Below are 24,207 nucleotides of genomic sequence, written 5' to 3'. Positions count from 1 at the left end.
AAGAAAGCAGTGCAGCATAAAAGAATGAATCATAAAGTTTTATTCAGCCTGTCATACAGTGGACTATGTGTCAATCATTTATAATTAGACATAACATTTTAGTTAATAGCAGAGAGCAAATGCAAAATATCCACCTTTTTTTTGCCACCTCCTCATCACTAGTTTTTTAAATCTTGTCAAGTCCAAGCTCACTGCCAGTTAAAGAGATCACTTGTCGATGTTTAAGAGCTTCTGGTCCTGCACATGTCACCTCCTCCAAAAAGATGACATTCTGTGGATGGATAGTGAGCCACTTCCACAGATACTCCATCTTCTCATCACACACCCAGGGGTTTGCTGTTAAGATAATCTGGAAAGAAGATTTTCTGTCATCCAGCATCCCTGACAGTAAATGCTGTAGCTGATTCTGATTGAGCAGCAGAAGCTCAACGTGTGGGAGACCCTTGAGGAGGGTCGCAGGTAGGTCCTGGAGCTGATTCTCCTGTAAAAAGAGTTGGGATAGTTTCCGGTTGTGGGCAAAGATTGTAGGTTTCAGGGAGCTTAATTTGTTACCAGCGAGATTCAGTGACTCCAGGCGGTGCAGGTTCTTCAGGGCGTCAGGTTGAAGGTCTTGCAGGTTGTTGTCACTCAAGTCTAGACTCTCCAAGTTGGGCAGCTTCTGAAGCAGAGCAGCGGGTACACCCGTTAAACGATTTCCAGACAAATCCAGCCAGGTCAGACTACTGTTGCCAAGAAACCATTCAGCATCTGCTTTTTCAATCAGATTATTCTTCAGCACAAGTCTCCGAAGTGAGGTGTGGCTGAACGTGTTTGGAAGGAGATGAACCAGCTGATTTCCTGTCAGATCTAACGTGTTCAAGTGAGGAACGTCCCTCAGCAGATCTGAGGGAAGGCTTTTCAGGTGGTTGTGGTACAGCTGGAGGTTGTTTAAAAGGGGCACGACACTCAAATGACTGGCTGTAATACTGCTGAGGTTGGTGGATTGGATGGAGAGGAGACTGGTGTTGGAGGGTAAACCATCTACAGGGAAATGTGTAAGGGAGCTTTGGCTGCACACCACCTCTGAAGGTGGAGAGGAACAAGAGCAGAGATCTGGGCACGAGTGGGTGCCTCTTTTTTGGTAACGGCATTCAGCCACTGCAGTGAAAGCCAGCAGTATCCACAAATTCATCTTTAAAGCACTGCACAAAGGAAACATACACATTACACAGACAGGAAAATGGACTAATCTACCTACAATGTGAAAATGTGATCATCAAAGCAGAATCCTACCTGAAAGGCACTGCTGAATTCCGCATGGTTTTGATTACGGACGTGGTTTTATACAATGTGGAGTACATTTGTTCCCAGCAATGAGTCAGGACAAAATGTTGCAAGAGGCAAACAAATCCAAGCAAACAAACCAGCTCACCAGCTGGTGAGTGGTTTTCTGTACTTTCTAAAAGAACAGCGGTTAACACACACAAATCAATACTTTTTCATTCCTGCAAGAAGATTTTATGAGCTATAATATGTATAATATGTATTCCAAGTGCCATTTGTAAATCAGTGGCAACATTTATTATATTTTCTAAGCTCCTCATGAGGTTTTAATGTCGAAAATTATTGCCTGAGAATTAACTCGTAACTTTAACTCGTAGCTGTTAAATAGTAAAAATTACAATATTTCCCTTAAAACTGTAGTAGAGTAGAAGTAAACTACCATACAATGACAAAAAAGTACCTTACTTGAGTACATGTACCTCATTACATTTCCCCCAGTGCAAACTTTATGTTCAATAGTTGAATGAATGAGATATTTAATTTGTTATAATGCTTTAATCCATTTCCATAATCATGAAATCATCTCAGTGTATTTCTCCTCATTCAGAACATACAGACTAACCATCTCCAGGCTTTAGCCAAATCTCAACAACAAAGCAACAAAGTGTATGTCTCAAAATTTCAAACTATTCCTTTCAAAGCACGTTTAATCTACAATTAAAGTGCAAGGAAAGACAGAAATTCAGTCATTGCTCATATCATTTAATTATACGTTCACATCCCACTGACAAAAGAGGAATGTCTCAAGAGACTGAAAGATGAGACAGCAACGACAAGCTGAGCTAGATGCATTACCATATCAGATAATAACCAGAGTGAGGATGGAAAATGTTAAGACTGAAGGATTAATTCACTCTCTGTCAGTGACATCACTGAGCGCCCCGCCAGAGGCTGCGGTTTGGCGCATATGGTGGTTTCAGGGAGGAAGACCTTCTTCTTGTTCTTCTGCAGCCACCTCCAGAGGTACTCCATATTCTTATCGCACAGCCAGGGGTTGTCGCTCAGGTCCAGGCCCTCCTCGTCCAGGGACTTCAGAGGGTCCAGCAAACCTGCAGGGATGTGACTCAGCTGGTTGTCATCCAGACTCAGGTGTTTGAGCTGAGTGAGCTCCTGAAAAAGGTTTTGCGGGAGATTGTTCAGCTTATTCCGAGTGAGGAACAGATAGGTGAGGTTACGGGTGCTCTGGAATACAGATGCATCCAAGGTGTCTAACTTGTTGCGTTGCAGGTTTAGCCTCTCGAGTTTGGTCAGCGAGTCGAAAGAATTCGCAGAGATCTTCTCCAGCCGGTTGTTGGAGAGGTCCAGATTGTCCAGGTGAGGCAGCCTCTGAAGCAGAGCAGTCGGGGTCTTCGTTAAATGATTCCCAGATAAGTCCAGCCAGGTGAGGCTGCTGTTATCAGGAAGCCACTCAGCATCAGCTTTTACAATCAGATTATTCTTCAACACTAGGCTGCGCAGCGGAGCGTGGCTGAAGACATCCGCGGGCAGCTCGGACAGTTTGTTCTCTGTGAGATCTAAAGTGCTGAGCTGAGGAACGCCCCTGAGGAGATGAGAGGGAAGGCTCCGCAAGTGGTTGGCATACAGGTGGAGCTCTTGCAGCATGGGCGTGGCGCTCAGATGCTGCTCGGAGATGGAGGTGATGTTGGTGAACTGGAAAGTCAGCATGGTGGTGTTGCTTGGGAGGCCCTCAGAGGGGTACTCTGTCAGAAGAACCTCATGACAGACCACCTCAGCTCTTCTGTGGTAGCACTTGCAAAGCACTGGGCAGGACTGAGTGCCAGGGCAGAAATATGCCAGCCAGAGGAAAGCAAGGACACACCAGGACTTCATTACTAGGGGGGAGGACAGAGATGGGACAGACAAGATGGGGAGGACAGAGAGTTGAAAATGAGGAGGAGAAGTCATCAGAAAACTTACAAGGACTTAAATATCCACTGTAAAACATGCAAACGCAAATAAAAGCACACATAATTTCTAGTTTATGCACATGATGTTGAGTAACATGAAAAACAAATGAAAACTTACTGTTGTTCTTTAGTTGGATGAGGATCAGCAGACTGCTCCTTCTATCAGATTCAGCACTGTTCACTTGCAAATTACTGAGTCAATTGGGGGGCAGAATCCCCCAATCTAATCATTACTTGTTGAGTAAACAAGGATCCGTCACTACACAGTCAAGGACAGGCGGTTGCGACAGACTGCGTGACTCTTATCTGCAGTGAAAGTACATGAACTGGAAAGTTTTATGTTGCTTTATTGAATAAACTTCTTTATGCAAATAATGTCCCCTGTGAGTGTTATATTGGACTGCTATTGGTTATGTATTGACAGTGAAATAGCATTTTACTGTTGTAGCTGGTCAAGTTGGAGCTAGTTTAAACAAACTGTTTGATGTGAAAACATCTCAATAATAATGGTTTGTAGTTTATGAGCCAATCACATGTTTTGTATGGCAGTGAATTAAAGTAGATGAAAACAGCAGCATAGAATGGAAATACTCAAAGTCAATGTGCCGTAAAATTCTACTTATATTATGAGTGCAGCACTTAAGCAAATGTACTTATTTACAACTGGAGATAAAAAGTGTCTAACTGAGGAAAACAAATCATGCAGAGGGAATTTTATCACAATGATCAAAACTTTTTTTCACCATGACTTTGGACCAGACAAGTCATATTATTACATTTTGCTCATGTGAAGTGCATAAGGCTGAAGTGTTTGCTTTACTAAAGAAATTAAGAAGACTTAGTAAATAACAGTGGAGACAGAGGAAAGGTTAAACAATGTAAGTCATTAGTGCACCATGTTCTTGATAAAACACCTCTTGGCAGATCCAGAGTGTCGCAATATGCGGAGTTACAAATGCACGTTTTGATTTTTGCACCACCATGTACTTAATACCACTACATTTTTAAAAATGCAAATGAAAAGACTAAAGATAAAAGAATGAAGGTTTGTTTTTTTTTTCATGAGGAGGAGGAGAAACACCAGTGGAGGGCTGCGTGCCACCTGAGGTGACAGCAGGCAGGTACAGCAGATTTCATGGTAATTTAACCAGAACATACAGTCACACGGCTGATAGCGAGAATGGATCAGACCTGCACTATGAAATACGATTTTAGCAGATGGGCAACATGATGAACCATTACATTATGTATGATGAGTGCCAGTTGGCTTTAGGCTCCTTTGAAAGATTTATTTCAGTCAAGCCCACTCACTCCACATGCACTTGCAAGATAGAGACAGGCCTATTCTGGTATAGTTCAAATAGTCTCCTTAAAATACACTGTAGTCAGATGTTACACCTCTAAATGAACACTTCAGTGTTCCCATAAGATTTTCTGTATTTATGAAGTCAGTGAATCTACAATAATCTCATTGTCTTTTTTCATATATGCATATAATATTTACCAGACAGATATGAGAGTGTCATATTTACCTTCTCACCTAACGCTTGCCAAGACAGCAAATAAATGTGTTTTGCAACAATTAAAACACTGAGTTCATGATTCTCAACTGTGAATTATAGCTCACCGATACCATGCCGATAATTCAGGTACAGCGGAACCTGAGGAGATGTGGGTGGAGAGATCAAATTCCAACTCCAGTTTTCCCCAAAATGTTCAAAAGTAAGAAAATAACTCATTGGACTTGGCTCTACCTCAACATATTTCATCCAGTGTCTGTCTGTCTGTCTGCTGCTTCTGATGCAGAATCTACATTAAGCTGGAGGGGCAGATTTTGGTGTGAAATTCAGACTTCAACATTTCAAAGAAGACATCAAGGCCTACTGTTTGAAATTCTGAACTGTAAGCCATACTTTTTTTTTTTTTTGCATACTTCGTCATTTATCACCCCAAATCCGTGACGGCAACATATTGAGACAAATCCTACAAATGGGATTTTAAACAATGAATGAAAAATCAATTATTTCGTATCAGAGTAACAGAATTTATTTGGATTTGTCAGAAATGGCGAGAAGAAAACACATTGTTTCTGTTCAATTCACATTATTCTGTCTTATATTGTAATGAATCTACTTTGTGTAATGAAATAAGTCCAAGAAATGAAGACTCATAGTGATGTCAAATCTTCCATTCAGTAAAACGGCATTCATTTACAGGACAAGCATATACCGTATGATGTGCTGCTGACTCATATCCACAAAAATAAAACAATCATATACTATGATCTAAGCTTTCTGTGTTACAATCCACAGACAGACCTATTCATCCTATTTACAAATGTTCACACACATGCCCAACACCTCACCAGCACAAAGCCATGTGAGTCATTGCATCTGACAGAATAAAATGTCCATGTTTTTCTCATGATTATAAAATAAGGCAGTTTTAGTCATCGAGTGCTGAGCTGAGGTTTTTACTTTTTTTTTTTTTAATACATGCAGTCTCGCTCTAATATGAATACTGCTCATTTTCCTCTTGTTAAAATGACAAAGACAGTCCCAGTTCTCATGACGACAGCCAGCTTTCTGTGAATGTTTCATGATTAGCATTTTTTTTTTTTTCTCCACTCTACTTCCCTGAAGAAATAACACATGTAGGCACTGCGTCCAGACTGCGGTCATTAATCCACGACGATGAAAACACACATCTTTGATAAGCCAGGGTTAACTGTGAAGAGAGAGAAAGAAAATGATGTGAAAAACCTGGGATGCTACCAACAGAATGGCTGGACTTCAAAGGCACACCCACACAAAATCCACACATATTACACAAGAAAGCTCTCCGGTAGCCACACAATGCACGAGCAGAATGCATAAACAGCAGACAGATATGGGAATAATATCAAGAAAAAGTTGAATATTAAAGTGCATTTTTGGGAAATCTGCTTACACGCTTTCTTGCAAAGACTTTGATGAGAACACTCCAGCTACAGCTAGCAGATGGTTAGCTTAGCTTAGCAAAAAGACTGGAAGCAGGGGAGAAACAGCTAGCCTGGCTCCGTCTGAAGTCAACAAAATCCGCCTACCAGCTAACAAGCTGTAAAGTTGGTAAAAAATTAATATATATTATATAATTATTATAATTCTTAGGTATTGTTACCCTCTGATGAAGTGAGGCTAGCTGTTTACCCTGTTCATGCTAAGCTAACCTTCTGTTGGCTATAGCTTCATATCTAATGGACTAATATGCTAAAGATATTGATCTCCTCATCTCGTTCTGAGCAAGAAAGCGAAAAAGTATATTTCCCAAAACGGCCAAATAGTCGCTTTAATCTTAAATATTTGAATTCTAGACTACTCCCATATCTGTCTGCTGTTTGTGCAGCGAGCATACTTCCCAAACCGTAACACTATTCTTGTGACAGCAATGAAGCTCAAACACTTCATGAGTTTTCCTTTTTTACTGTGCTGTCACTTTAGAGATCACACAGAAACATGCGTCAGGCCACACGAAGGCCTCCTACTAACTGCAAACATACATGCAGTTACCCTCCGTCCCCCTTCTTTTGCTTCCTTCAGAAGAATATATCATCATCATCATCATCATCATCATCATTATCGACACCATCCAACGACCAAGTCCAGTCTTTCAGGCCAAACTCAAGCAATCTGAAACGGTAAGTGTGAGGTTCACCGAGGGCTCAAAAGCCTTTTAGTGCTTCATAAACTACTGGGGCAAAACATGCCCAGGTCACCAGGGGGCAGTATAGAGCTGTGAGGTGTTAAGTGAGTGAGTGCTGCTTGACACGGTGAGGGGATGGTTAATGGACACAGCAGCACAGCAGTAAGGAAGGCAGACGGGCAAGCAACAAGCTCTGCTACTTACAGCCTCCCAGCATGAGAGACGTTAGAAATGGTGAGGTCAGAGGTGGAGAGGTCAAAGGTCAGTGGAGGATGATACGGAGCATGGGGCCAGTGCTGAGGGATGAGAGCCAGTTAGGTTGTGGCTGAGAGCAAACTAACAGCCGAGTGTCTTAATCAATCACAGAAAACTGGGCAAATACAGTTAGTGGCTCCCATAACGGTTTGGTACCATTTCCTACTCAATTAGGTGGCTATTGATGCTGTGCGAGATGCCATGTTGGAGCATTAAAGGGACACTTTGCCGATTTTCAGCCAGCTTCGTGTCAGCACTCTTTGAGTACACCAGTTGACGCAAAACAGAGCTGTTGTTCGACTCAATGACTAACTTAACACTAAAATAACAGCAATGATTTTAATGTTAAGTCAGTTATTCAATCAAACAACAGAGATAGAGCCGGAAAGACTCATCACCCGGTGGACACCGACAGCTGGGACCTGTGGGGAGCTCTCGGTGGAATTAACAAGAAAGTAATTTAACCATTGTTGATTTGCATATACTACCCACACTGTGATGATACAAAAGCTGGTCGGAAATCAGCAAAGTATCCCTTAAATGCTGCATACAGCGTGATGCACATGCAAATGATTTAGGAATCCTGTTTAAAGCAAGACGTCCTGTGTTAGCCAAAGCTTTAGGCACCTTTCAGCTGTACAGGTCTGAGAATCATCAGCAAAGACACTAAAAGGCTTGTTGTTTTTATTGTAACTGGTTAAACTGAACTAAAAATACATAGATATTTTGTGAGATCAGATTTGAACATTTTCACCATGATCTTTTTTTTGTCCTAAATTCATCCAAAATGTTATGTTTCCAACTGAAGCAGGACACTGATCACTACAGTTCACAGTAAATTAAGTTGGTCTGTGGCACTGGCAAGCTTAGAAAAGTCCAACACAAAGAGAAAATGGGAAAAAGAAAAGAAAAGCTGGGAAAAAACACAAATGAGCAGCTGATCAGCACCAGAGTCCCTGAGTAAATGGCTTTAGAAGTACCATTTGTGCTGTAGATGGTATTTTTAAAATAATATTTTATCCCAAATATAAGAATTGTCGATGTCTTGTATCCGATTGTCAGTCGGCCTTATACAATCAAAACAAAGACGGACATATTTCTGGAGATTTGATATATTGTATATATATATATAGATAAAATATATGTATAATATATGTCAAGAGAAAAGTTGCCTGGACACTTACTAAATGTTTTTGTTGGTAGCATCTTCTTAGTGTGCTTTTGTCTTATTGCCAACACACACGACATAATATTGGGATGTGTATACACTATTTTGTTTATGAGCCCTACATATCAGCCACAGTGAGTTTGACCTTGAGAACAAGATTCTCTAATTGTGTGTAAACATAAAAAAATTCTACAGAATCAAACTTTAACAGAAGTGAAAAATAAGCCCAGTATCCAGTAAAATCTTCCCCATCCTCACCTGGGCTTCCCCGATGCCTGCTGCTGTCTGCTGGGCTGGATCTTGATGGCTCCGCGGTGGGTCGACATATGAGGCGAACCTCTGGGTGAGGGTCGCGGGGAGTCTCGTGGAGAGGAGCGTGACGTTGCCTCAGGAGGGCTGCTTGGTGCTGCAGAGGAAGAACTCAATGGTGGGTGTTTCCTCGGGATGCGTTTGAGGAGGTGGCTGACCCAGCGCTGCTGCTCCTGCTGAGAGTTGGTCAGCAGAAGCAGCTCTTTGGCAGTGGACATGTCATAGTTCACTGTTAAAGAAAGAGATTTAAAATAGATTAGAAACAGGGTAAAGACAACAAAAGATAATAAAAGATAGTTCCGTAGCTTTAAGAGACATTTTTCTCTAAAGTTAGTTTTTTGCTGAGACATCTTTATTTCTTTGTATTTGGATTAAATGATATGGTGAAATTTCAAGGTGTACACTGTGTATTAGATTGCAATGAAATTTAAAAATGTTCCTAGTTACTTTTTAGTCTGAAGTCTGAAGTTTACTCAATAGCAAAGGAGAAAGAAATTATATAAGTTCCACAAAAGAGAATATATCAATAAGTTATTTGCTTCAATGTAGAAAGATTGGTATTTTTGGGCCATTCAGCTTATAATCAAACATTAATATATAATATATACAGAGCTGAAACTATTTATTCATTATTCGATCAAAAGAGAATTAAGTGGAAACATTGTGACAAACAATATAATTGTTTTTTGGCTTCTAAAAGCTTCTAAAATGTGACAACTTTCTCCTTTTTCCAAGAAATTGCTTTGACCTTGGGGCTCTGGGAAATCGTCACGTGTTTTTCCTACTTCCTGGCATATTATAACCCAACTGATCAATCAGAAAAAAAATATAGATTAATTGGTAATAAAATAAATGCTAGTTGCACCTCTCAATATAAATCTAATAAAAATGTTATTGTATGAAATGGGTACAATTGTGGAGGTGTTCTTATTCTGTAATTTCACTGCATTTTGTATTTTGACAGCTTTGCTTGGCTAACTGCAGTTTGGATGTGTTCTTATCAGACGTGTGGCCTCAAACATACACACTCCATCTTAATGCTGAAGAGATCTTGGCACAACTAAACCTCTATATGAACTCTTGGCTGAGCACACTGACCCTTGCAGGGCACAATAACTTCCTCCTTTTTGTCCAGATGGTCTTTGTGGCACTTGGTGTGGCAGCGGCGGCACTCGAGGGCCGGCGGGGGCTTGAAAACGTGCCACAGCGGCCGAGTGCAGGCCTCACAGCTGGAGGGGAAGTGGTAGAGAGTGAGGATGAACTCGTGGCCCTTGTGGCTGATGTAGGAGGAACGATCACCGTACGCCGTGGGCTCCACTACAACCTCCTGGTCGCGTTTAATCTCGCCTTCGTTGGCATACAGGATCTGAGGAAAGAAAAAAGATTTATTGAAGCAGACGGTTAAATTAAGGACGCCGTATCTGATTTACACTGACAGTCTGTGAAAGGTGGAAGAGGGGCCAGAAAGACCAGGCAACAGGGAGAATCCTGGCTCATCACCTGAAATATCCGTGGAATTTCTTTGGCATCTGCTCGATACACGTCAGTGTGAGTGACAGGTCGGACGTGAAACAGCTTACTGTAGGAGAGAGATGGACGAGTTAAGTGGTGACTCGGAATAATTAGTGTAATTATTACTTTGAGTATAGCGATTTAACCTTTTGTATCTGAACTAGATTGCCTTAAAAACGCATCGGCTCAAAGAAAATATCAGTTATGGGCTGCAAAATATCATAATATACAGCAGCGGCAAGACAAGATCAGTTTCCTCTTTTAAAGCATGCTTTTGTTATATAATCTATCCTCATCCTTTATTCTGCTAATCTTTATCCAGTCATTGTTTTTAACTGCCGTTTTAAAATGTGTCTTTTGTTTCTAGTTTTTATTCTGCCTTATTTCTGTTTTCAGCCACAGTAGCTGCAGTGGCTCCTTGGATGGAAATGTGACATTACCCACCGCAGGGTCGGGGTCGTCACTCCTCAACCCATAGTAATTCTTAATTTTAAAAAACAGCCAAATTCGCAATTTTAAAGAATTCATCAATTAAATGCCAAGCCAATAATCACAGTCAATGATGAGTAAGCATGGTTACTCAACATACTTGCCAAACCTACCCGAAAACTGTTAATTCCAGACAGTTTTCCTGCAATCTAGTGAATTTATGGAGGGATTTTGCAGCCGAAATGTGAAATTGGGATGAAAGAGGGGAAGGGGGCATTGAAAAATGGTAGTCTCACGAGTATCTAGGGTTGATCTGGCTCCATTTACAAACAGGAACATTCTATGAAAATACACCAAGGAGAGAAATACATTGCTCGAAGACAGAGGAACCTGTGGGATAATTTTGTCTGGGAGACAAAGTAACTAGATTTTATTAAACTAGAAAGCCGGCCTGGTGATAGAAGAGAGAGAAAGAGTTCTGTTTGGATGTATCATATTTTTCTTACAGATTTTGTCAGAGGTCATTTTATACATATTATAACTGACACATTATACATTTATATTGAGAAAATTGATGTGTGGCATGAGAGAGCGTGTGAAAAGTGTTAGTTGTGTGCGTCTCACGGTCAATGCGTGAGAGTTAGCAGCCCTGACATGACTCACTCGATATCCAGGGTCATGAAGGGGTTGGCCTGCTCTCGGTCCACGTCGCTGTTGTAGAACAGGATCTTCTTACTGCTGACGACTACGTACTGTAAAAGAAAGGCAAAATGAGGGCCATAAAGGTTAAAGGAGGAAGTGACTCAACGGTAATGGCAGTTACTAAGAAAACAAATCTGTAGATATGAGAAATAATGGTGGATGTGTTACCTTTTTGTCCCAGCCAAACCGCTTTGTGTTCTTGGTAGGAAGAGAAATCCAGCCCTCCAGCCTGGAGTCTAATTTTTGGAGAAAAAAAACAGGAAGATGTCAACACAAAGAGGAGCCTTTAATCATGTGAGTCACTTAAAAGAACACCTTGACATTTTGAAATTTCCGTGGCCTTTTCCTTGAAAATACAGTCAGTGGGAACTATAAGGATTAAAAGGAATCTCCAGCACAAAATGTGACAGGAAAATTACACCAAGTAAGAAGCTTTTTATTTTTAGCTTAGGAAAGACTTTGCACATGAATTTCAGTCTTGGAAAAATGTTTGCTCACATCTTCTGCAGCGGAATAAATTTGAACAAAGCAGGAAGGCATCAAGCTGTGAGTATTCATGTGTCCAGTGAACATTAAAAAGGATTAGAGCACAGCAGATCAGAGTCAACAGAGTAGAAGGATTAGCTGAAACCTTGCAGAGCTGTACCAGGGCTGAGGATGTTTCCTTCTCAATTCAATTATTCTAGGGACAAAGCACTTACCACGAATTTTAAAAACATGAGAAATATTTTGATGGATAAATGTTATAAATCATTTTTAAGTCAATTTTCATCGCCATCCCAGGTTTGAACTGCCACACAGGGTCACCTGCAGGTTCAGCCTCTGGGGGCTGTTCGTAGGTGAGGGCCAGGGGACGGTGGCCCTGCTCCACCCTCCTGTCACCTTCTTCTTCATCCTCAGAGTCAGAGTCAGAGTCAAAGAGAGTGCGAGCCGAGTGAAGGTTGGGCCGGGTGTCGATGCAGACAGATTTGTGCGTGCGCTGGTAGGTGAAGGACATTGATTCTGAGGTGTGGGAGTGAGTAATGCGCACTGCACCGGACGCCGAAGAGAGAAGTTGAGGTGAAGTGAAAAAAGGAAGAAGCATAAAGAGGAAAAGGTCAAAAACAACTGGCCTGGAAGACAAAGAGATTCAGAGTGAAAACAAAGGAACCAGCGAGAAGAGACTGCAGGGAGACAGATGCAGAATCTACATGCAGAGGCGTACTTAGAACTGGCTTTGCGTGTCTGATTCTGCATACTGGTGCCAAATTATAGGATGACGAGTGCGAAAGGAAGTCTCCTTTGTCTACCTGGGTATCCTTCACCCACGTCCAGGTCGTTGCCGCTGCTGATGCTGGTGGAGTCCAGAGAGTGAACGCTGAGGGAGGTGAGCTGGCAACGAAGCTGCTCGATGTCGCTGTCTTTGCTGTCCAACGCCATCTGAAGCTCCAGGCGCACCTGGTTCTCCTCTGCTATCAGCTGAATAAGAGACATTAACAGGCTGTTAGTTACAGTTCAAGGTATCTCTATTTTTTGCAGTTATGATCAGCACAATCATAAAGCAAAAAAAGGGTTGTCTGTACACAATTTAATGTGCTGAACATAACATTGATACTCTAAATCCTTTATCTCTTTAACACAGACCGTACCCATTTTAAATTACTGTTATTTTAGAGGAATTTTATGATTTTTTTTATTGCTTTTTTATTGTTGCTCTTATCTTCATAGTCATGGGTATTTTTAGGGTTTTTATTGTAACTTATTGTAACTTATCCCTGCTACTGTCCCGTGCCAGAGGTTAGATTTTCCAAAAATGTCTAGGTGTGTTATCTAAATCAATTTTTGTCTGGAGCAGCTTTAAATATGATCTCAGGTCCGGTAAAACTGATTGATGACTCGCTGGGAAGAACTATTGATGAACAAGCGTATTAATTCCACACAGATACCGTCATTTAAAGCCTCCATCTGGATCTCGTTATTATAGTCAGGACTTGAATCAGTAATACAGATCATCGGTATCGCACAGAAACACAGTACATATATTCACATTATGCCATCTGTTGGTGTGCTGGTGTGTGTTGGTGCACTGACCGCCTGCATCTCCGTCATCTCTCTCTGGTATTTGATGATGGTGCTGTTGAGTTTCTCCTTCTCTGTTCTCAGCTCCAGCTGCAGCTTCCTGTTCTCCTTCTCCTTCCTGTGCACCTCGGTGCCGGTGCTGCGGTGGCCTCCCCGCACCGTCTCCCTCCTGTTCATCACCTCAGCCAGCTTGTTGATGGCCTGAGAGCAAAGCACCGCAAACGCAGCTTTACAGCTATTTATCTATTTCTGAGAAACCTGAATTCAGCAAATACGCAGAGAAGCCTGCAGGAATATCAATGCTGCTGCGAGACATATTTTTTAAAACTCGTGGCAGATCTCAGCAATTTTGCCCAGAGTTCAACACAAGCCTGCAGCAGAACATTATTCTTAACAACAAATGATGTGACATAACAGTCGTCTGCACAAAAAAAACTAAAAGTATTAAGTATAGAAAATATTCTAGGCTTTCCAGACGTGTGTAGGCGCCCAGACACACACCTGAATTTTTAGCGTCCTTTCATTCTGCAGCTGCCTTTCAAAAGACACTTTGACCGAGTTCATCTGCTTCTCCTGCTCCTTTGCTTTCTGGTGCTCTGTATAAATAGCAGAGAGGGACATTAATTCAGAATTCATATACAATTTTACTTGACACAAGTGTTATAGAAGTAATCCATAGCTTACAAAGAGAGTTTTAAGATCAACGTTCAGCCGTTCTACAGAACCTGATGGAGAGATTAATGGCTACTTTCATGACATTTTTACAGCCTTCTCCGCATTAATCATCTGGATATGGAGGACAGCTTTTTAACACATTTTCCAACACTGAGGGAAATGTCAGTCCTGTAGAAAATGTCTTCTCTTCTCTTCGTGGTGCTCATTAAACTCAAAATGACACTCACGTTGCTGAAATTCTTTCAGGTGGTTGTTGAGCTCCTCTTTCTCATTGGCCAGGTTGGCCACATCCACCGTCAGAGTGCGATTGGACTCCTCCAGCTGTGTGTGTGTGTGTGTGTGTGTGTGTGTGTGTGTGTGTGTGTGTGTGTGTGTGGGGGGGGGGGGGTAGAGGTGAGTCTCATCCATTTATACAGTGGCAAATTTAATTCATACAGCACATTTGAAAACAGAAGTTAATCTGTGCATTTTGCTGTTTTTACACTGTGTGATTCAAACTACTGTAATTTACTGCAATGGTTGCTGATCCTCAGTTTTAATCTGGCTATCTAATCAAGTTCAAGTTAACTAGCTGAAGACTAGTCAAGACTAGCTGTTAACCACTAGTAGCACTATGGATCCATGTTTTTATGTGTGGCGCCCCAATTCATTGCTATCTTCTCCCTGATGCCAGTTTCAGGCTGTTCCACTGATCAACAGTTGGTGGCGCTAACGTGCAGAGAAAGGTAACAACATGCCAACAAAACACAGAAAAGAAAGAGCTAGCAAATATCAATGTAAAAAAATGCAATACAGGTTCCAAAATAATATAAATAAAAGAATCAGCTTTTCAAATGTTTTATGATGAAGGAAAAGCATTCAACATGTTTTTTAAACTTCAAGGACGCAAACAATGCGTCAAAAACTTTAATTTATTTATTTTCAAGAAAATTCTTAAGGGCTCCTTATTATAGCTGGCAGGTTATGAAATCAATGGTCAGGAGTGACAACAGTTTATATTTGTTACAGGAATGTAAAATGTCCCACAAAAAGTCTTTCACTGTGGCTAAAAACATGGCAGTACGTTAGAATTTTAACCCACCTCCTGGATGTAATCAAATAAAAATGGTCTCACCGAGCTGATGGTGGCCTCCTTGTCGCTGAGCTCCTGTTTGTGTCTCGCCATCATGTCTTTGATCTCCAGCTCTTTCATGATCTTCTCCTTCTCCAGGTCGGAGTACTGCTCCTCAGCGATGGAGCGAGCCAGCTGCTCAGAGTCCGCCTTGGTCAGGCTGACTTCCAGCTGGGCTGTTAAAGAATCCCTGCGGAGAGAAGAGGGAAAGCAACTGTTATTACCATATTATTAAAATGCTAGAACTGGGTACATCTCTGAACTAGAAAAACGCCTGCTGTTACCATGCCAGGCAGAGACACACTGTGTGAACATACATTAACATTTATATGACCTTTTTGCCAATGCACGATTTTAAAGCATTTTCATCACATTTAAACTACTTGTAAACAGTAATCTTTTACTGCTGATCTGGTTTAACTGCACTCATTCAGTTAAAAGGTCAAGTCCGCCTTTTCAGCTATGAGATGAATTCACAGAAGGCAAATAGCACTAATCTGGAATTCTTACGAAAACAGATAAACTTTGACAGGACAAACCAGCAATCCACAGTTACCTCTCCTCCTGATATTCTGCCAGTCTTTGCTGCGCCTCTTTGCACAGCTTATTCTTCTCATCACACTCGTCCTTCAGCTCGCGGATCTGCGTCTTGTAAAGAGTCTTGGAGGAGGACAGTTTGAGGTTCGATTAATTTCATACCACAGATCTGGGATGGAGGTCATATCACCCCATTCAAGCCTCACTTTGAGGATCGATTTAGAGTTTCTGCTCGTCTGACAATATTATGTGATGCTGGGTTTCAAATATTTGGCTGTCACTTGTTTCTAGACAAGGTGCACCAAAGAAGGAAAATAGTTAGAATTACTGTGAAATACTGCTCTGCCTCCAGTTGGTCCTTCAGTTCCTTCAGCTGGCCACTCGCCTCCTGCTTCTCCCTGGAACACGACCAACAATCTGTCAATCATCACTGCTGACCAAACAACAACCAGAGCCAAAACACTTTCCTCAAACCAAAAATGATGGATGAGATTCTCCATAACAATTTGCCAACAGTATTACACCAAACTCAGCTGCATTGCGCTCATTATGTTATTATGTTATTATGTGTGTGTGTGTGTGTTTGACCTGCGTAGCTCCTGGTTCTGTCTCTCCAGGACCTGCTTCATGTCCAGCAGGTGGTTGAGCTCCTGTTTGAGCTGTTTCTCTGAAGAGCGGAGCACCGACACCTGCTGGTTCTGCATCTTCAGATCGCTCTGGCTCAGACTCCGCTTGTGAATCTCCTGCTCCAGACGCAGTTTCAGGTTCTTCACCTGCACAAACACACACACACACACACAAAAACACACACACACAAAAACACAAGGATTCTCAGTGGTAGTAATTGACAGTTTTGGGGAACAGAACAAAAAGTTAAGGCTGCAACTGATGTTTAGTTTTACTGATACTAAAAAGGATGACTAAGAGAGCAGGGTGTCATCTTCTTGTTGCTTATTTTGCCTGAACATCTGTTCAAAAAACTGACTGGGAATTCAATAGAGAAAAATTCAATAGAGAAAATGTTTGGCATTTCAATTTGATAAGAGTTAAGTAAAACAATTAAATATAAGTTAAAAATTGGTACTGATGAATGCTGAAGTTTGCAGTGCAATCCAGGTCATAGACATGGGTACTGATTGCGAGGTGCTTGCTACTGGCAATCGAGCTTTGCTTTCATAAGGACTCAGACAGACCTCTTCATTAAGCTTCTCCTTTTGTGACTGCAGCTCTTCCAGTTTGTGCTGCGCCTGCTTGTAGTCACAGTCCAGCATGGAGTGGTCCTTCTCCAGCTGCAGAAGCTGTCCCTCCACCTGCAGCTTCAAGCTGTGCTCCTCCTTCAGGGTGCACTCCATCTCTGGACCAAACAGAACAGCCAGGAAAGCCATCAGGAGGGTAATCTAAGCTGCACTCAGTATTGACAAAACAATTCTTGCCTCCGCTTTAACTTGCTTGAAGGACAAGATAAATGTCCAGGTGTCTGAAGGACACGCAGAGCAAAGTGGTTTTTCTGACAGCCAGACTGTTATAGCTTTCTGTCAAATCGCTGAACACAAACAGAATTATTTGCAAATGCAGTTGGCCCAAGGTCTGCCCCATCAATCAGCCTTTTTTTCTCTCTAAGTGATGCATCATTTCTTCTTCATCCTTTCTGAATAACTGAATAACTGACTCTGATGACCGGTAATACTTGCACTCTTTTGTGTGTATTATCTGATACTTTAATCCAACCTGCAATCATCTTTCACCCTTTTGTCCTCTCACTTGCTCACCTTTTAGCGCCTCAGACTTTGCCTCCTCGATGGACTGGTAGATCTCGCTTTTATCTGCCAGTTTGGCTTTGGTGGCCTTGTGTTCTGCCTCCTCCTGCTCCAGACTCTGCTGGAGAGACTTCAGCTTGAACGTCAAGTCGATCTCTTGGTTGCTCTTCTCCTAAAGAGTCAAAGGGGACATTGGGTTTCCAACAGCCAACATTTCACGAGATGTCGACATGATCTCTGGCTTGAACTCTCAATTCACGATGGAAATTAGCAATCAGAAATGACAAACAACCTTCTCGAGATCACTGAGCTTCTCCTGCAGCTGCTTCTTTTCAGTCTGGACCTTGGAGAGAGAGGACTTCATTTCTTTCACCTCTTCATCCAGGCCAGAGATACGTCCTGAGGTGGTGTAACGAGAATAGAGTGAAGGAGAATTCTAGAAAGAGTATAGTAGGACATGTTTCCTGTTTCCTGTTTTCCTGTAGTAGAACTAGAGGAAAATTCACCTGAGTTTCAAATGGACACGATCTTAGGTGAGACAGTACGTAATGCTCCTGCACGTGTTCAGTTTCCAATATATGAAAAACACCACACCTCGTGTTTATTTTCCCTTAACCTAACTCCACCCTCATGGAGAGGAAAAAGAAGCACGAGGCATCGCAGCAAACAGGCGACACTGTTGTTTCGATACGTCTCCTCTGACCTCAGTGACTGGCCCCTCTGCATGGACTGAGCACGTCTAAGTTTCCAAACAGCGTCTCACAAGAGGTGCTGGCTCTAGTCCGGCTTTGGCTTTCAAAGCCTCTTGCTTCACTCTCAGCCTTTTGAACAGATGTTTCCACCTATGATCTGATGTTTCCCAAGGCCTGGTCCAAAAAACCGATTCACATCTAATACCCCCGTCCAGCCTCCAGCTCCGAGTTGTGTAATAGCTTTTTCCTGCTACCGAGGAGATGTTTTAATGAGCCCATGAATATCACAGTTTGATTACCTGCAGCTAATGAACCTATTCGAATGGTAAATTCTAACTTTGCTAACCTTGTAACACTTTAATAGACTCGTTAAAGTATAGAATATAAAAGCTTGTAAATAATGCTTGGCTGGTTGCTAATTGTAGTAAAATGTAACAGCCACATTTTAACAGCATTCTTCTTATGCTTATTGATTATTACCAAACACTGTGTGCTGGCGATGTGTATAAACAGACTATTAAAGTAAGACTATGTAATTTTTTGTGAACAACACCCACTGTGGTTGGTTACAACCGACAGTTATGGTACAATATTTAGCATTTAGCTAAAATGCTAAGCTGCTGTAACAGTAATGCAAGGGCAGAAAAGTCATAAAGCCAGAAATGTGACTTTTTTATTGTCTGCTATGCAGCAATGTTTCAATATAATCTGCTAACATTAGCCACCACAAACTACTGGCCATACCACACCAAGTAAAGCTGTAGCAACAAAATGTCTGTGTGTAACAGCATGTTTCATTGCTTATAAATTCTACTTTTCATTTGTAAAAACAAAAAGGGAAACAGTTCTTCTCTCAAAAGCTACATAGCGTCACTTTTTCGGTGTATTTCAATACTTTCAATACAGATGTCAGGGTTAAACAGACAGCCTCCTCTCACCCTGTAGGTCAGAAATAGTTTCTGTCCCGAGGTTGCGATCTCTTCTCTCCTCCTCCAGCTCGGCCTGCAGCCCCATCAGCTGCTTCTCCAGCTCCATCTTGCTGTTTTCCAGCTGGCTGCACTTTTCCTGCATCTCCCTGAGGCTGACCTCCAGGCTCTGGGCCTGTTTCTGCGCCTCTGCCTGACTCTTCTTCAGCCGCGCTGCCGCCTCCTGCTCGGCCTGAAGCACGGCGTTGGCCTCTTCGAGCTACAGATGAGAAACAGGCAGGATGAAACTGTTCCCTGCAGGCTAAAGTGGGTCAGTGCAGCAGCAAAATTAAAGGGATTTAATGAGTGGAAAGCAGAAGAATAATGAAAACAGCATTTGCTTGCTTGAATATGGATTATAACATTAGCATGTTTGATTTACATAAGTACAAACACTCATGAAACAGTGACATATTTTGAAAAATTATCAACAGAAGACAGACAAAACTATAAATAAAGCTATTTTAGGTGAGGCTAAAAAGCTCCCCCTCACTTGTCTCTGCAGCTGGATGTTCTTCTCATTGGAGATCTGGGAATTCTGGTTCCTCTTCCTAAGATCCTCTAGCTGGTCCCTCAGGTTGTTCACTTGTAAATCAAAACAACAAGTTAATGCAGTGCTTCATATAACATATTTTTAGGACCCTGAAAATACCACAGTCCACCCACTGCTAGCCAGCATATAGAGCCATACAGTATATAGGCCAATTTTGCAAGTGAAATATATGAAAATGAGAACAACTCAAAGACCTGCATAAACATACTGTAGTCTGACTGGGCTCATTTCTCTGCGTACAATAAAATAACACAAGAGCTCAAGAGTTAGTGTTCAAGAATTTCAATCCAAGAATCTAGACTGGATAATTGCTCACATTCGTTCTCCAGGCTGCGTTTCCTGTCAGCTTCAATCTCCACCTTGCGCAGGTTCTCGGCGCTCTGGTGCTGCAGCAGAGCTCGCTCTCTCTCCAGCTGCCTCAGCGATGCCTCCACTTTCTGCCTGCTACTCATCTAATCAGAGGGGAAATCAGCAGCACGGTGAGCTGAATGAACTCTCATTTGTCATATCAGGTGCATGATGGCTGCGATGGTGTCCATCCATCCATCCATCCTTACCTCCTTGTCCAATTCCTTGACCAGCTTGTCTAAACGGTTGGTGGCATTTCTGCGGGAAAAAGAATGGTTTTATTACTTCTTTCTGCAAATCACTGAATCAGAAGCAGCGGCCTTTTGGTCTGTTATAATAAGATAAGATCACTACAGGTAGACGTTTCTCTTTGTTTGCATCAACATGAATAATGGACTATTGTTGACATACAAACGACCCGATCAACACCCATTCTTTTTCTCTGCTAATGGAACACGCTGGAAACATTTACCATGATTGGAAACTCGCCTATGCTGTTGTCTAAACCAATCAAACCAATTTCCTGTCTCAGCCAACAAATGGCACACAGCCCAATTGCCAATATTCTCAATGATGGCCTGTTTTACTTAAATCTAATTATGTCAGTGTCTCAAAATTAATGTTGTAGTGATTAACATTAACATGCTACATGCACAAGCTTTAAGATGTTAGATAACAACTGGATAATTATGTATTTATTTCACGACATTCTTGTGGTAAAATTAGGACCCTTCAACCCAAAGTGATTTATTGCCTAAACTGGATGTTTGAATGAAAAGAGAACAAAAGTTCTCAGTGTGCACAGTTAATAGTGACACATTTGTAATGTTAGAACCAGTAAAAATAAACTCACTACACTAAGTCCTGTGTGTTAATGTGTGTGTTGTTTGTCCAGTCGTACTTGCACTTGTGCTCCAGCTCATCTTTGGCCTGCATCTCATGGTCGAGGTGCCCCTCCAGCTGATGAAGCTTTTTCTGCAGCTGCTTATTCAGACAGACAGATGACCAGAAGAAAAACACTATCATCTAATGTCCATTTCCATCTTTCATTTATGTCTATTATCTCTCCTCTGTTGGCATAATATTAAGACCATACACACAAAAGCCCCTACCTCTTTCTCACTGTCTGAACAATACTCCTTGTCCTCACAGTTTTCCTTAATGTCCTCTGAATCCTCCACAGAGCTGTTGTTGCTTCCCTTCAGCAGCCTGAGAAAGAAAGGAGGGACGGAGGAGAGCCATGAATGTCTGGGACTGAATGTACCTGGGGTGGTTTTTCAGCCCTGGTTACATCCAACACTGTCCACTACTACTGTCCATTACATGACTCTGCCACATGGTTGCTTAATGGGAAGGGAATTTGAAGCCAGTTTACAATCATTTTAAGACCAGCTGTCCCCTTTAGTGTCAACTGTTCTTGAATGGTGTTCATTTTTAAAAATGGAAATGCATCCACACATACTACTAATAAATGAGGATCATTTCAGAAATAGTATATCCTAAAATACAAAGTTGAGACCGTCAGTAAAGGCAAAAGGTTGCCATGCTTTTTAGTACCTATGCCATATTAATGTATCATAAGGAATTTCAGCTGTTTTCACCACTAGCCGTACACACTTGTGCTCTCGACTGAGTCATTCACTGCCTTAAATGGCATTTCTTTGACCCAGCTTCATGAATTTAAGCCTAAAAAGTAAAAACATACCTTGAAGTTAAAACATTAAAGCAGTATAGAATCACAAATCCAACACACAGGTGTATTATTACTACTTCTCCTACCTATCGAGACCAGAGCTTCCATAACTAGACTTCATCGTAAGCAAGGAGGGCATTTAAAAAGGCTGTCAGAACAAGGCAGCAGTGTGAAGCTCGAACAGGCATACAGTGTCTGACTGGTGTAAGACTGTATTAAAAGGTACGGGTGTGAAGCTGTCTCTTTTTACCACTTGCATTTTAGGCACAGCGCTGTGCTTAAACCTGTTTCCTAAGTCTAGAGGCCCTTGTAAAAATTGCCATACGTGACAGCTACATTTTGTTCTCTGCATAAAATCCCAATATCATTAACAAAAGTACATTAACAAAAATAAACACTAATCCAGGCAAAATGTTTATGCATAATAGCAGAGACTCAAAAAAATGCCAGAATAAAAGACTTACTGGTCCTCCTTGAAGTAAGTGAAACCGACAAATGGTAGCTGGTTGCCCACAAAGGCTCTGGGTGGAGGGAAGGTCTCAGCATCTCTTTTATCATCCTCTATGTCGTCAAAGTTACTGGTGTCTATGTCACCATTCAGCTCTGGCACAACTGGAGCCACAGCTGGAAGACAGAAGCAGAGAGAGTGTCACGGAGCAAAAAGGGGGGAGAGGAGGAGGTGCAAACCAGGAGGGGTTGAGAAAAGAAAGCGATGGTGTCTTACATAAACTGAGGCTATAACAGATTAAAACCTGGTGCTACAGGTATTTAAATTTAAAGTACACTTTCAAGAGACTATTAACATTTTTTCAGGAGGAAACTCTATGCCAACTTTGGCACTGCTTGCAGAAGGAGTAAGCTTCCTGCAGGTTGGCGTGAGGCTGACACCACTCCTTTTCCCGTACAGTGCTCGCTTTGTGCCCCACACACAGTGCCTTTCACCAACGAAGCCTAAACGCCTGCTCTCTTCTCACAGGAGCAGGCGTGCTTTAAACGTCTGCACAACAGGCAGACAAAAATGTGTCAAAGGGCCAATCAGATAAAACTAAGCTAGTCCTTTAGCCTATAAATAGTTAGTAATTGAGAGAGGAGAAAAAGCAGCCATTATGGATCGAGTTCCTCAGACCAGTGCAAAGAGCTCATTACTGTTGGGTCAAGACACAACCCTCAGCGTGACAAATGTGACTCAAAGATGGTGGAGAAAATACAGAGAGAGATCAAGCACAGGAATGAAACAAATGAGGGGAAATAAAAAAGAAGAGGCAGGGAAAAAAAAAAGGCAAAATGTGGTGAGACAGAAAGAGACACGGGCCACTCCATGGAGGCCCTTGTGGCACGACTTCCCAGAATGCACTCTGATAGCGGGCGGCTAATGACAGGCAGCCGTGGCCACAGTGAGAGTGAGAGAGCGGGAGCAACCCTCCAAACTGGGGCGCCCCTCTCATTAGACCAGTCCACACAGGCCGCACAGCCTGCCCCGCCTGCTGCTACGGGGGGTGCATCCATCCATCCATCCATCCATCCATCCATCCATCCATCCATGGTGCTGAATTATTTTCCCTAAATCACCCCAACGCTTAATAAGCCGGATAAACATGAAGACAACAGGGAGAATCCTTCATGGAGACTAATCCTCCTGAGTCACAGCCACACACAGCAGGGAGTAAAATCACCCTTAAACAGGCACAGAGGGCTGGGAGGTTCATGCAGCTCTGTGGGATGCCAGAAAAAGAGAAGCGTCATGTTTTGAGTGTGTGTGTGTGTGTGTGTGACAGGACATGCAAACATGAAGAGAGCTGAGCAGCGCAGCAGTGGCACAGTAGTGGTTTTGTGCTCCAGACTGCCCGGCAGCCTGAAGTTCAGTCAGAAGTTCTGTCTGTTGTGTTAATCGGAGCCAGGTGAAGCAGAGAGATGGAGGGGCAAGCTGAAAGAGCACGCATGTAATTCTACACAGACACAGAGATCCTGTTCATATTCCTAATATATCCCTTTCCTTATTCCCTTCCTTCCTAAGAGCTGCTTAAGCTGATACAGCTGTATAATGGCAGATTAAACCATGACATGTTTGTAATGATCAATTCAATGTACATTCACATTAGGGAAGTGGGAGCTTTTGCACCATCTTTTTGTTAATATCATCAGTTAATGTATATATTTATAGCTGTTGTAACAGTGTTCAAGTTCTTTTGGCTTTTTAAATCTTTTTGTATTTCCCTTTTAATAAACCTGGGATCATTTTTTTAAATATGGCTGTGCGTGATTTGATTATTTTAGCTAATTTACCAAGGGATAACATAACAAAGTAAAGTAACAACTCCACCTATTACATATTACTTACTATTCTTTTAAGTTGTGTATTTAGCTAATACATAATAATAATAATAATAATAATGATAATGATAATAATAATGATAATAGTAACAGGACTTTATGTCACTAGAAGTTCACATATTGGACTGAAAGTTGTGCTTCTACACACCATTTAACAAAACCTGTCCTGATTGAGATTGTGATTAAAAGAGCCTTTCAGCC

General features: G+C 41.9%; 3 protein-coding genes across 3 annotated transcripts in view; all 3 read right to left on the bottom strand.

Moving 5' to 3' along the window:
- LOC139218179 (phospholipase A2 inhibitor beta-like) lies at positions 1-1,178 on the bottom strand. The gene has a single exon (XM_070849736.1). It carries the CDS (start codon positions 1,169-1,171, stop codon positions 167-169), a length of 1,005 nt encoding a protein of 334 aa, XP_070705837.1. The 5' UTR covers positions 1,172-1,178; the 3' UTR covers positions 1-166.
- Positions 1,179-2,008: 830 nt separating this feature from the next.
- On the bottom strand, positions 2,009-3,420 carry LOC139218164 (leucine-rich alpha-2-glycoprotein-like). The gene is made up of 2 exons (XM_070849722.1): positions 3,349-3,420; positions 2,009-3,155 (listed from the first exon to the last, which is right to left on the bottom strand). The coding sequence occupies exon 2, from the start codon at positions 3,151-3,153 to the stop codon at positions 2,155-2,157; it is 999 nt and encodes a 332-aa protein (XP_070705823.1). The 5' UTR covers positions 3,154-3,155; positions 3,349-3,420; the 3' UTR covers positions 2,009-2,154.
- A 1,843-nt stretch (positions 3,421-5,263) lies between these two features.
- Positions 5,264-24,207, bottom strand: part of LOC139217654 (rho-associated protein kinase 2-like) — a 30,968-nt gene continuing 12,024 nt past the window's right edge. Inside the window, exons 9-34 of the mRNA XM_070849041.1 lie at positions 22,140-22,299; positions 21,095-21,191; positions 20,884-20,963; positions 20,192-20,240; positions 19,951-20,086; positions 19,575-19,666; positions 19,055-19,301; positions 17,717-17,823; positions 17,437-17,596; positions 16,861-17,021; positions 16,256-16,440; positions 15,996-16,065; positions 15,687-15,790; positions 15,134-15,320; positions 14,247-14,340; positions 13,846-13,940; positions 13,357-13,545; positions 12,576-12,744; positions 12,094-12,315; positions 11,455-11,522; positions 11,248-11,336; positions 10,144-10,222; positions 9,742-10,009; positions 8,593-8,872; positions 6,769-6,898; positions 5,264-5,957 (exon numbers count right to left, since the gene is read on the bottom strand). Coding sequence (XP_070705142.1) covers positions 6,805-6,898; positions 8,593-8,872; positions 9,742-10,009; positions 10,144-10,222; positions 11,248-11,336; positions 11,455-11,522; positions 12,094-12,315; positions 12,576-12,744; positions 13,357-13,545; positions 13,846-13,940; positions 14,247-14,340; positions 15,134-15,320; positions 15,687-15,790; positions 15,996-16,065; positions 16,256-16,440; positions 16,861-17,021; positions 17,437-17,596; positions 17,717-17,823; positions 19,055-19,301; positions 19,575-19,666; positions 19,951-20,086; positions 20,192-20,240; positions 20,884-20,963; positions 21,095-21,191; positions 22,140-22,299 — 3,482 coding nt within the window. The 3' untranslated portion in view covers positions 5,264-5,957; positions 6,769-6,804. The remainder of the gene's footprint in view (positions 5,958-6,768; positions 6,899-8,592; positions 8,873-9,741; positions 10,010-10,143; positions 10,223-11,247; positions 11,337-11,454; positions 11,523-12,093; positions 12,316-12,575; positions 12,745-13,356; positions 13,546-13,845; positions 13,941-14,246; positions 14,341-15,133; positions 15,321-15,686; positions 15,791-15,995; positions 16,066-16,255; positions 16,441-16,860; positions 17,022-17,436; positions 17,597-17,716; positions 17,824-19,054; positions 19,302-19,574; positions 19,667-19,950; positions 20,087-20,191; positions 20,241-20,883; positions 20,964-21,094; positions 21,192-22,139; positions 22,300-24,207) is intronic.

Source organism: Pempheris klunzingeri, chromosome 18, assembly GCF_042242105.1.
Source record: "Pempheris klunzingeri isolate RE-2024b chromosome 18, fPemKlu1.hap1, whole genome shotgun sequence".
NCBI lineage: Eukaryota > Metazoa > Chordata > Actinopteri > Acropomatiformes > Pempheridae > Pempheris > Pempheris klunzingeri.
The sequence above is the reverse complement of the archived record's forward strand: the minus strand, read 5'-3'. Positions and strand labels throughout refer to the sequence as shown.